General features: G+C 53.0%; 1 protein-coding gene across 1 annotated transcript; it reads left to right on the top strand.

Annotated features, from left to right (window-relative positions):
- Positions 1-329: 329 nt before the first annotated feature.
- RND2 (Rho family GTPase 2) lies at positions 330-11,524 on the top strand. The gene is made up of 5 exons (XM_003414269.3): positions 330-431; positions 885-972; positions 1,762-1,871; positions 2,557-2,691; positions 2,899-11,524. Exons 1-5 carry the CDS (start codon positions 330-332, stop codon positions 3,145-3,147), a joined length of 684 nt encoding a protein of 227 aa, XP_003414317.1. The 3' UTR covers positions 3,148-11,524.
- The last annotated feature ends 290 nt before the right edge of the window (positions 11,525-11,814 follow it).

Genomic DNA, 11,814 nt, shown 5'->3' with positions numbered 1-11,814 from the left:
CCTCGCATCAGGAGGGTCCCCCCGGCTCACGCCAGTGCGCCTGCACCCGGCTCCCCGCTCGTCTGCTCCAGGACCCCGCCCAGCCCCTGGCCCCGCCCAGCCCCCTGGCCCCTCCCCGGTTGCGTGGGCGGGAGGCGGGGCTAGGGGCGAGGCTGCCGCTGGGGGCGGGGCGGCGCGGAGGGGGCCACGGCCCCCGGCGGGGGCTCGGCGCGGGCCCGGGAGATGCCGGTGTCGGCGGCCCGAGCGGCTGCAGCTGCAGCGGCGGGGGAGGCCACGGCGGCTGGGCCCCGGAGGGGGGCTGCGTGGGGGGCCGGCGCGTAGCCGGGACCATGGAGGGGCAGAGCGGCCGCTGCAAGATCGTGGTGGTGGGGGACGCGGAGTGCGGCAAGACGGCGCTGCTGCAGGTGTTCGCCAAGGACGCCTATCCCGGGGTGAGGGACCAGTGGCTTGGGAGACGAGCGCTGCGGGCGCGGGGGTGGGTGACAAGGGCCCGGGGGATGGACGGAAACGGGTACCGGGGTAACCAGGACGAGCGAGAGGGGCTGGGAAGACCGCGGAAGGCATTGGGAGCTCTGAAAGGACTGCAGAGGGTGGGGTGGGAGGAATTGGGGAGCAGGGTGATATGGTATGGGGTTTGAGAGAACGAGAGGATCCCCGTGGGGGCGCTGGGGGAATGTCGGGGGCCCTGGGCACGAGGGGAAGAATTAGGGGCTCAAGGGACTATAAGGGGGTCTGCGAGCCTGGCAGTGATTCTGAGGAGGCAGCAGCTCCCGGGATCTCCTCTGTGCCCAACCCCAGATCAACTTGGGTCCAGGAGCTGGGCTGGACCGGATCCGGGGTCGGACTGAGGAGAGGATCTCATCTTGACCCATCCGTGTCTGCAGAGTTATGTCCCCACCGTGTTTGAGAACTACACCGCGAGCTTTGAGATCGACAAGCGCCGCATAGAGCTCAACATGTGGGACACTTCAGGTAGCTAAGTCCCTTGGGGTCACCCTGACTTCCAAGGCCCTGCCCTGACCCCTCCTCTGACTGGACCCTTTGGCTCCAGGTCAGTCTAGCCCATCCATCTAGTTCTAGAAGGAAGGAGAATTAATGTTCTGCCTGAAACCAAGGAAACTGAGGCAGAGCTTGCTGAAACACAGGGACAGTGTCCTGAAATAGAAGCCCACTCTCTGAGCCCCTCAGCTGGGTTCCCCCTATCTGGGAAAGTTGGGAAGGGATGACTTTTATTTTGGAACATGTTTCTCAGGAAATCAGACTAGGTTTAGAAAAGACATTTAGAATTTCTTGTGGGGAGTAGGAAACAGACTGAACTGGAGAAATCTGAGATCAAGTCCTAAAAGGATGGGAGAGCCCTTCCCTGTCCCTACCCCAACAAAGGGGGAGTTTTTTTTCTTTTTTTAAACTGAGTCCCCTGGAGAGCTAAAGATGTCTGTCAAAGCCCAGACATGCAAACTGTGAGAATGTCAATTGATTTCATGAGTGTCTCAAAGGGATCCAAGACTCAGAAAAGATTAAGGATTACTACTTTCAGAGAAATCCCTAGCGAAGCAGGGAGCTGTGTTCTGTCCCTGACAGGAAGTTCATCCTGCCATCTAACCTCCTCTGCTCTTTCTCCTTGGAGAAATAAAGACTACATTTTCCAAATTAATAGTTGCTCTGCTCCCCACAAGCCTTGATCAGGATTCCTAAAGTCTCCCACCCCCTCTCACCCCTTCAGAACCCACTTCTGTCCCCTCCCTCCCTGTCTTCCTTCAGGTTCCTCTTACTATGATAATGTCCGGCCTCTGGCTTATCCTGATTCCGATGCTGTGCTCATCTGCTTCGACATTAGCCGGCCAGAAACGCTGGACAGTGTCCTCAAGAAGGTGGGAGACTAAGGAGGGGCAGGGCAGCTAGACTGAGAGGGATTGGGCTCCAGCGTGCGCATGGCCATCAGCTGGACAGGGTGTGAAGCTCTGAGCTCCCCTCTCCCAGGAAATAACTGCCCAGAGCCAGATACAGCATCTGGTAGGGAGCAGGGAAGACTCAGGAGATCCTTCTCCCTGTTCTCCGTATCTCCTTGGGTGTGGGGTCCCCAGATTCAAGAGGTGGGAATGCTGATCCTGGAGCTCAGGAAAGCCCTGTGGCCTCTTCAGGGCCTTATTTCCATGAGAAAAGCTCGTGGTGAATGGACAGAAGTCAGCTAGCTCAGCTAGTGCAGCCCTAGTTCCCAGGCAGGGGAGGGCAGGGCAGGCAGGATTGGTCTGTTCTCAGGCAAGTGTTTGGGAAAGGGAGAAGGAGCAGGAAGGTTCCCAGCTGGCAGACCCTGCATAACCCTGAAGGAGAAGCAGGGCCCTAACCCTACAGGCTCACCCCAGCCCTCTCCTCCCTCCCCGTCTCCACATACCATTCTGCTTTCAGCCCATTCCCACTTCCTTTCTCACACGGGAGAGTCTGGAGGGGTGCATGATTTCTGCCAGCTGGGGGAAGGGAGTCCTCCTGGCATGAAGCAAGGGTTCACCCTGGGCCTCCCTCTACCCCTCCATAATTCTATTTTCTTCCCCCAAATAGTGGCAGGGGGAAACTCAGGAATTTTGCCCCAATGCCAAGGTTGTACTGGTTGGCTGTAAACTGGACATGCGGACTGACCTGGCCACACTGAGGGAGCTGTCCAAGCAGAGGCTTATCCCTGTTACACATGAGCAGGTGGGACCCTTGACCTCTGACCTGATCCCAGCCTGGACCTCTCACCTCTGCCCTTCTTAATCTCTGATTTGAAAACACCCTACCTGGTTCATCCCCTACTGTGGCCTCTGACTGCTGATCTTCAACCCACCCAGCCCACAGCTGTCATGCTCCTTGCTGAGCTGCAGACTAAGCCCCTAACTTTTTTCCCACACACTTCTCTTCCAGGGTAGTGTGCTGGCCAAGCAGGTGGGGGCCGTGTCCTACGTCGAGTGCTCCTCCCGATCCTCTGAGCGCAGTGTCAGGGATGTTTTCCATGTGGCCACAGTGGCCTCCCTTGGCCGTGGCCATAGGCAGCTGCGTCGTACTGACTCACGCCGGGGACTGCAGCGATCTACTCAGCTGTCAGGACGGCCAGACCGGGGAACCGAGGGCGAGATACACAAGGATCGAGCCAAGAGCTGCAACCTCATGTGAGGGGCGGGTTGGGGCACAGTGTGAGGAGGGGTGGCCAGGGGCACAATTGTTCACTTGCCTGCACCTGGGCTTCCTGACCTCCTGACCCTGGCTAGGGGTCAGGGTGGGCTGAGTGGGCAATTCTTTCTTGGGAAGGGGGCTAGAGGGCAGAAGGCTGTCACCATTCCCTATATCCTCATCCTCCCTCCTGTCCACAGGCAGCTAAGGGAGTTACAGGGACAGGCATCTGGGGCATGAGCTAGGATGGTGCAGGTGGGAGTTGGGGAAGCTGGCATCAAGTAGTGACCTTGGTCGAATCTCAGTAAATGCAAGGTGCCTTCACTCCCCATGCCCCAGTCCCTATAACCTGGTCCTGGCTTCCTTCTCTAAGGAAAGAATCCATCCTATGACTGTCTGTGTTCCTCTCCTCTCACTTCGACAGTTGTTCTTACACACCCTAACCTCCAGGCAACATGTACTAAATTAAAACACACGAGAAGCCCCTCCCTATTTGCCTATCAGCCCCAGCTCCCTCCCTCCCTCCCTTCCCCAAAAGTCACCAATAAAGCCCATGTCTATGGAAAACGGCTGTGGCTTTAGTTTTGTTGCTTTTTAAAAAAATAAACCAGTCGTTAGCAGCAGGAGGGAGAGTTAGAACTCAGGAAGAACTTTCTTGTCTCTGCCCAGAGATAGAGCAGAGCAAAAAGCCACGGGTCCTTTCAGCCGTGTCCTTCTAGGAGCCAGAGGTGGGGGAAAGAAATATTTTGGGAATGTTCATCCTAGTTAATGAGCTGGACAATCCTCAGGCCATTGAGGGGCTTTGGAGTGGGTTGATGTGCAATTACTCAAGGTTACTGAGCCCAGTTGGGGCCCCTGCTAATGTCTGAAGGGTCCTGCTGAAGTGGTCCAGGCCCCTCGCTCACCATCTCCACCCCTGGTGTGGAGCCTATTGGGGCCTTGGGGTTGTGGGGCTGGAGGACATCAAAGGCCTCCAGATCACGGAAGCTGACCCTCTGCCAGGTGAAGTTTCCCTAGGGAATAGGAGCTTGATTCTGGGGTATCCTGGGAGGCTGGGACAGGGATTCTTTCTCTCTTTCTATCCTGAGCTCCTTGAGCATTTTGGGAGGAGTATCAGCTGTGAGTTTAGGGTCACCCCTACCCCCTAGAGAAGGAAAGCTGGTGGAGGGGACACAGCCGGAGTGCTTGTTAGGAAGGACAGTGCCCGTCTGTTTTCTCAGGAGTCTGGTTTCTGATTATCCTGTATTCCCTCCCTGGCGCTGGTCCCACTGGCCTCTTTTCGGTGACATTCTCCCCCAGGAACCATCCTACCCCTCCCCCAGCCCCAGCCAGTTCTTCCAATGACACACTCTGGGAGGGAACAGTCCTTACCTTCCCATCTGCTGGGATCCCACCCTAATTCACAGCCCACCCCTCATTCATTCAGCAAATATTCACTGAGTACCAACTGTGTGCCAGACGCTGGCTGGGGAGACTGAGAGAGGCCCCTTCTCTGTTTCTGGAGGCCAGCTGGCAGGAAGAAAGGTTTCCCAGGGCTGGAGGTGCCTCGATGGAGGGATGTAGGTGTGGAATGTTGTGGGAGTGCCTTACAGTTTGGGAGGGCATCCTGAGGAGCCAGGTCCTGAGGAGCCAGGTCCTGAGGCAGAGAAGGGGTGGGAAAGGCACTCCAGACAGAAGGTTCAGTATGTGCAGACACATGGAGATGAGGAAGGGCATGGTGCTTCTGGGGCTCTCACAGCAGGGCGGGCAGGAGATTAGGTTGGGATGTTACACTGAGGCCACTGCAGGACCCACAAAGGAACTGAGGCCTTCATTTTGAGGCTGGGAGGAGCCATCAGGGATTTCAAGCAGGGAAAGGAAGTGATCAGATTTGTTTCTTGGATAGACAGTGGAATGGGGCGCTGGAGGCTGGAGGACTTGGCTCTGAGATGTGTCCTTTTAAATAGCTTCTTCTTTCCCTATGCCAGGCCCCAGTCTTGAGAGGAAAGGAAATTTATACCCACTCTCTGGCCCCTCAGATGTCCCTTCCTCTCTTTCTCTTACCAGACTCCCATCCTGGTCCCTCTCATCCAGTCTTCTTGAGGATTCTGGGATAGCTTTGAGGGCACTGGGCTTTGCACTAGCCCTGCACTCCCGTTCCCCTCAACCTGAGACCTGGTTAGGGTGACGCTGAGACTGTCCCCCATGACTCTGAATCCCTGGATGGAGGTGCTAGGATGGGCTGGAGGTACAGCTCCCAGGTGCTGCTAAGTGGGTATCCATCTTGTTCTAGAGGGCTGACCCTTCCCCCACAGGAATCTGCAGATACCATGAACTCAGGATTCTTGGCCAATCCATGTGGCTTCTCCACTTCGGACTTGCTGGGTATCCTGCAGGCTCAAGCCTGCGGCTGTCCAAGTGCAGAATGTTGCCATCCCTCTTTTTTCCCAACCTTCCTCTCCTGCTGTTTGCGCTCAGGGAATGCAAACGCATTTCAGTACTCGCCTAAAGCAAACATAATTAGGAAGATAAATCAGCTGGCGGAACCCCCAAAGTTTAATACGTTTCCAACACCACCGGGAATGGATTTTGGTCCCTTCTGCAAGTCTGGGTGGCCAGACATTTTATTTTGTGGGAGGGGGTTGTGCCTCTGGGCTGAAGAGCCCTGTGGGTGGGAGGAGGCAATGGGGCTGTTCCTTGATCCTCAAAAGCCCCTGCAGGCTGGAGGGAGGGGGACCTTACCTCCACCCTGCCCTCCTAGAGTCAAACCCAGCTTCCTCCTCTGCAGCTGTTTCCCCCACAAATTAGACACCAGTTTGGGAAACAATGTAGCCTCGTTAATCATTTAATGAAATAAACAACTAATCATGCTGTGATGCTGCCAGTGTTTCTTAACCTCCGCAATCAGCCAGCCCAGGAAGGAAGAGGGGGGAGAACAGAGGGGAGGAGGATGGGTGATCAATCTCACCCCTGAAGCACTTCAGCTGATAGAGGGTCATCCCCTCAGGACTCCAGCTCTCCCAGGAGGGAGCGACATGGCAAGAACTTGAAATTGTGAGGCAGAGGTCCTGGGGTTTGGGTTCTAGCTCTGCCACTTTTTCCCTGGGAAGTCTGGCAAAGGCCGTACACCTGTCTGAACTCAGTTTTTACACCTGGAAGAGGGAGTTGATCATCACATCTTCCCGCATCTGGGAAGATTCAGAAAGGAGAATCAGTGTAGAAACAAATGCCGTCTGACCCTTTGAAAGGGGCTGAGCTGATGTCGGTCTTTTTTCTTTACCACTAAGATATCCAGGCTTGAGTGCTCCTGAGCTGACCCAGAAGGAACCAGGGGAGGCTTCTTGGAGAGGGTGTTTTGTGCTGGGATTCAAAGGTGGGAGGAAGACCAGGAGACAGGAAGGGGAGACTGCAGTGTCCCCACACCTACCCAGGAGGCTGGAGAGAGCTTTAGTGATTCCTTCAAAGGCCGAGGTCCTTTTGTCCTCATTTTTATGAACACCACCCATTGCCTTTTCTGAAGTCGCTGGGTGAGGACCCCAGGTTTCCATAGTGACCCCACCCTAGATGCACTCAGACTTGGTTGATTTCTCCTGGACACCCAGACCCTGGCAGGCAATCCTGGGAGAGCCCTCTCCTGTGACTCTGTCCTCTCTTACCCAGGAAAGGGGTTTAGCTACTTTGAGCATCCCCCTTCCTCTTGCCAACAAAGGAGTTTCTTCTGCACAATATAGCCCCTCTCCTGCCTCCCTCCCTCCAGCTGGGTCCCCAGATCTTCCGCCACCTCTACTCCATCTCCTGCTCCCTCTTGTCAAGGCTGAGGGTGAGGGTCAGAGAAAGGGGAGGCTCCAGGCCCAGAGGGGCGGGGTGATTCTCAAGCAGCCACCCCCGAGTAGCCAGAGAGACAAGAGAGACCCGTATATAAGTACCCCTCCTCCCCAAGAAAATGCCTCTGCTGTTGACTCCTAAATAACAGATGTCTGTCTGCATATTAATGAGATTGGACGAATAATTGGTGAGTTTTTCATTCAGTGTCAGAATGAAACCCGGAGGCCTTATGTTCATAGCACACAGACACCCACTCACCCTAGACTTTCCCCTTCCCCCAGAGTACAATGAAACAGACGCAGATGCTGGCAGGCTTGACCCACAAAGTAGAATGGAAAGAGAGGAGCCGTGAGGGGGGAGGGGATGTGAGCAAGAGGGAGACCCCTGTGGTCTGGGTTTCACTGCCACACAGCCCCCCAGGGATGAAAGCTTAAATGTGGCCCAGAGAGGGTGGGAGCCAGAGGGTAGCAAAAGGTGGTGGGGGGGGGCAGGGAGGCAGTTGTTGCCTAGGGTAGAGCTACAAAGCAGTGATCTCCTTCAGAGAGGTTGTCCCTCCCTTGAGTGGGAATCAGCAGGCCACTTAATCCTGCCCTAGGTCCTGGGTCAGGGCGTGAGGTGGAAGAACAGAGGCTTTGGAGGCAGACAGCCCCATTTGCCAGCTGGGTGCTCTTGCCCAAGTTACTTGACCTCTCTGAACTTCACTCTCCTTGTCTCTAAGAACATGAAAAGACAGAATGAAATCAAGTGTCTCATGTGTCTTAGTGACTGGTTTATAATAGGGCTTAGTCTCATCCTCACCTATCCCCAAAAGGCACCGAGACAGCTTCCAAATTGCTACCTCTCCTGCCAGACCCACCCCTGTTAGGGCAGAGATTAATTAGAAGTTTAGTAATTTTCCTGGCTGCTGGGAAACTGAGGGAGGAAAAAAGGTACAGAGAGGGGCAGGGAAAGAGAAGTTGGAAGTGAGATAGACAGCCATGGGAGAGAGAAGGATGGAAGCCAAGGCCTGGAACAGAAGGAAAGACTAGAGATACAGAATCACAGAATCGCAAGACTTGAATGCTAGGAGTGGGAGTCTAGAATCTAGACTCTAGATTCTCAAAGCCCCAGTTCTGCCATGAACTCGCTGTTTGACCTTAGAAGTCTCATCTGCTCTTAGCACCTCAGTCTCCTCATCTGTAAAATGAGAAGTTGGTTTGCTCTCCAAGGCCCCTTGTCATTGTGTGAGAACAAGAGTCTCAGTGGCCTGGGGGAGAGCCGGAGAGGGACGCCGGGCTGCCCCCAACACTGTCACCCATCGGTCACTCGTGCTCTGTCTCCTCTCTTCCTTGGTAAATGGATCTGCTGCGCCAGCAAACAACTGTCCATTGTGTCCTAACGAGGGACGAGCAGGGAAAACCAATCACTTATGATGCAAATGAGCTGGCGGCTGCAGGCTCCTCGCATTCACTGAGTGCTTCTCTTCTGCCCAGGCCCTGTCAGCGCTGCCCCGTTGGGCCTTTCTCCCTAGTCTCAGTTCCCATCTGGTCCTTGAGAAGGAGGAGGGGGGAGGCCCAGGCTGGTCTTCCCATTGTCCCTCATTGCCACTGCCTGCAATGAGCCCCATCCCATACCACCTCTGAGCCAGACCTAGCTCCTCTTTCCACCCCAAAGGGCTCCAAGGACTCAGGTTTTAAGTCCCTCTGTCCATCTCCATCCCCTACAGCCCTTGGTGGCACTGGGAAGCTGCTGAGGCCGCAGCAAAAAGTCGAGGGGTAATACAGGCTTGTGTTGGGGTGAAGGCTTGAGAGTTGCCCAGAGTTGGCCACTGGGGTGGAGGGCGAAGGGGAAAAGCCCCACGCTTTAGGATGAAGCTGAAAAAGAAGGCGGCTTGGGCTTCTGACACATGTTAGTTGGTCAGCAGGGGCAAGATCGCTGCCTTCTGCTAGCATAGCTCTGTCTGTTGTCCCTGGGTCACATCTTCTAGAAATGACCTGTTGAATTTCTAAGGGAATTTTTTCCTCTTAATTTCCCTGGCATTTGGTTAGAAACCAGGGGCAGCCCCTGCACAGATCTTAATTTCTACGATTTCAGAGCCTCTGTGGGCTTGGAGATGATCCCATCAGCAGGCCTCTCAACTTGGGGCTACAGAGGCTGAGACAACCCCCACAGCCCTTTTCCTTCAGAAAAGGTCTCGCCTCACCAGGGCCTAGGGGCAAAGTCTGTCAGGGGCAATTTTCTACCCACCTGGTACTTGCTTATTCCAGAGTCTACAGCCTAACAGCTGGGAAGATGCTCGTAAGTTGTATCTTGAATTTTTCCCGCTGATATACTCTAGCATTTGGTTTCATGTGGGTTTAAGAGAAAATGGCAAACATCTGCTTACCTTGTGTGTGTGTCTGTGTTACCTTCGGATTCACTGTCTCCCATCACTAATCTAAGACATACATCTGGCAATGCTTAAAAAACAAAACAAAAAGCCCTTCTGGAATTAGCCAACACCAACTGCTGCAGCATTGCAGAGAAAAGACTTCACCAGGTCACAACCACTCTAGACAACATAATAAAGGCGTATCTGTCTATGGCCTGATGGATAGAAACTCCTGGGCTAGTTAGTTCCAGGTCTACCACTAAGTCACTGGGTGACTTTTGACAAGGTTCAGGACCTTGGTTTTTGTCATTTGTAAGTGGGAATAGCAATCTCTACCCTAGCCACCCCCCAGGGAATAAGCAAGGGGAGAGAAAGAGAGAGAGAGAGAATGGTTATACCAGTGCTTTGAATTTGCAAAGAGATTATCATGAACATCATAATTATTTTCCCAGCCATGGTGGCAGAAGTCTATCTGCCTCAAGTGTCCAGCCTGAAGGAGGCCTCGCTGGAGGACAGAGGGATGGGGAAACTGATGGGCCCTGTCTGGGTGGTACTGGTCTGATTAATCAGGAAGGGAGAAGCCTTCCTGACAGGCAAGGGAGAATCAAGGAGGAAATCTGTAGGTGTGGATTTAGAAGAGGAAGAGTGATTCTTGGACATGTGGATTTCTTACACTGTTCTTGGAAGAAATCAAGGTCCTGAAAAAAGAGCGAAAAGGACTGAATTTTCCAGGCCCAAAGTTCTTGAGGGTGAGGTCAGCAGTTGGAAAAGTCATTCATTCAGTGAGTCCACTCATTCATCCTTTCACCATTCCTTCAGCAAGTACGCACTGAGTGCTTAACAAGGCATCTGCCAGGCACAGAGCTGGGTAATTACAAAGATAAAATGATACTACTTCTGCCCACGAGGACCATGTAGTCAAATAGAAAAGATTAGACTATGTACACAAATAACTCATAATTGAATGAAGAAAATATTATCAATAAAGCAAAACTTCTGGGGTGTTTTGAGGGGGAGGAAGATTCTGGCCCGGAAGACCTAGGGAGGCTTTTGTGAGGGAGGTGGAATGGATAGGATTTGGACCTGTGAAGATGGCAGAGCAGGATGGAAGACAGTGGAGCAAAATTTGTGGGTCCCCATATTTGGAGGCCAAGGAAACTGAAGGGAGCTGTGGGCGAGGCATGAGAGGTTGGGTTTTGGCTTGGTAGGGGAAGTCCAGAGAATGAGTGAGAGGAGGTCGGAGAAATGTATCCTTAAAAGATGCTCGCATCTCACCTCTTCTTTCTGGACCAGGGCCCTTTCCCCAATTCTGGAATCTGGACGTTTTCACCCAGGCCTTCTGGACACTCCTGGCTTCCTTGTCACCGAATCCTACTCAAGCCTCGAGGCCCAACTTGAGATCCTTCCCCAAGAGGTCATCCACAGTAGGCAGAGCCTGGCTCCACCACACAGCCTCTTAAAGAACTTCTGAACCACAGTTCTGCAAGGATTGTGGTTTCTTGCCAAGCCACTGAATAGTAAGTAATTTGAAGGCCAGAAGTGATTCTTATTTCCCTCACATACACACGCACACGCACACGCACGCACACACACACACACACGCACACAGGGTACTACAGAACTGGGCACATCATGACCCCTCCATCATTAACCTTACTGTTATTTGCTGCCTCCCAGGCCTGGTTCCCAGCAAACGTACTGGAAATATCACAGGCTTCAGCCTCACACAGATCTTTGTTTGAATCCTAGAGGCTGTGCCACTTCCTTTTGTTGTGTGACTTTGGGCAAGTTGCTTGACCTCCTAAAACTTCATTTTCCTCATTCGAATATGGGGAGTATTGTGTGGCACTTAGTAGGAATGTGGCCTTAAATGACAGCCAGTAATGATTACTGTTGTTGTTGCTCCTGAGAGCTAGCAAGATCAGATGGTCCACAGAACCCAGGGCTGGGTTTTCATTCTCCTTTCCTTTTAATTTAGTCGTCTCCTCCTCCCACCTGCCTCCCTCTGTTTTGTCTTCCTTAGGTCTTTCCTGCCACCAGCCTATCGGCCTGCCTGCCTCCTTTTCTCCCTGCAGGCTGGCTTTCTCCTCTCCCCTCAGATAGCTCTGCTGTTGGCTCACTGGGAATGGGCTGTCCGTGCCTTGCGCCATCGGTCAATAAAGATAAATTACAAAATCATTTGTTTTATTTGTTCTTGTTACCTTGAGGGCTGTCTGAAATTGCCTTTCTTTTGAAAGCCGCATTTGCATATCTCTATGCTGTTTTTTTTTTTTTTATGCTGGAGTCAAAGGCTGCAGCTGTGGTTTCGCTGCAATTTAAATATTAATAAAACCTCCTAAACCTCTTGCTGTTTTTTAAGCAGTCTGGCCCTTCTGCTCCTAGGTTGCTAATATAATTTAATCTTTGTCCGTTGCTTTGTATTTGCTTAAAGGACCATTTTGGAGTTAACCGAAGCCAGCTGCTGCAACCTTGTAGATAAGAACAATTTACCAGCCCACAAACCTTATTTTTCCTTA

Source organism: Loxodonta africana, chromosome 18 (genome assembly GCF_030014295.1).
Source record: "Loxodonta africana isolate mLoxAfr1 chromosome 18, mLoxAfr1.hap2, whole genome shotgun sequence".
Lineage (NCBI taxonomy): Eukaryota > Metazoa > Chordata > Mammalia > Proboscidea > Elephantidae > Loxodonta > Loxodonta africana.
Note: the sequence above shows the minus strand (reverse complement) of the source record. Positions and strands in the feature narration are given on the sequence as shown.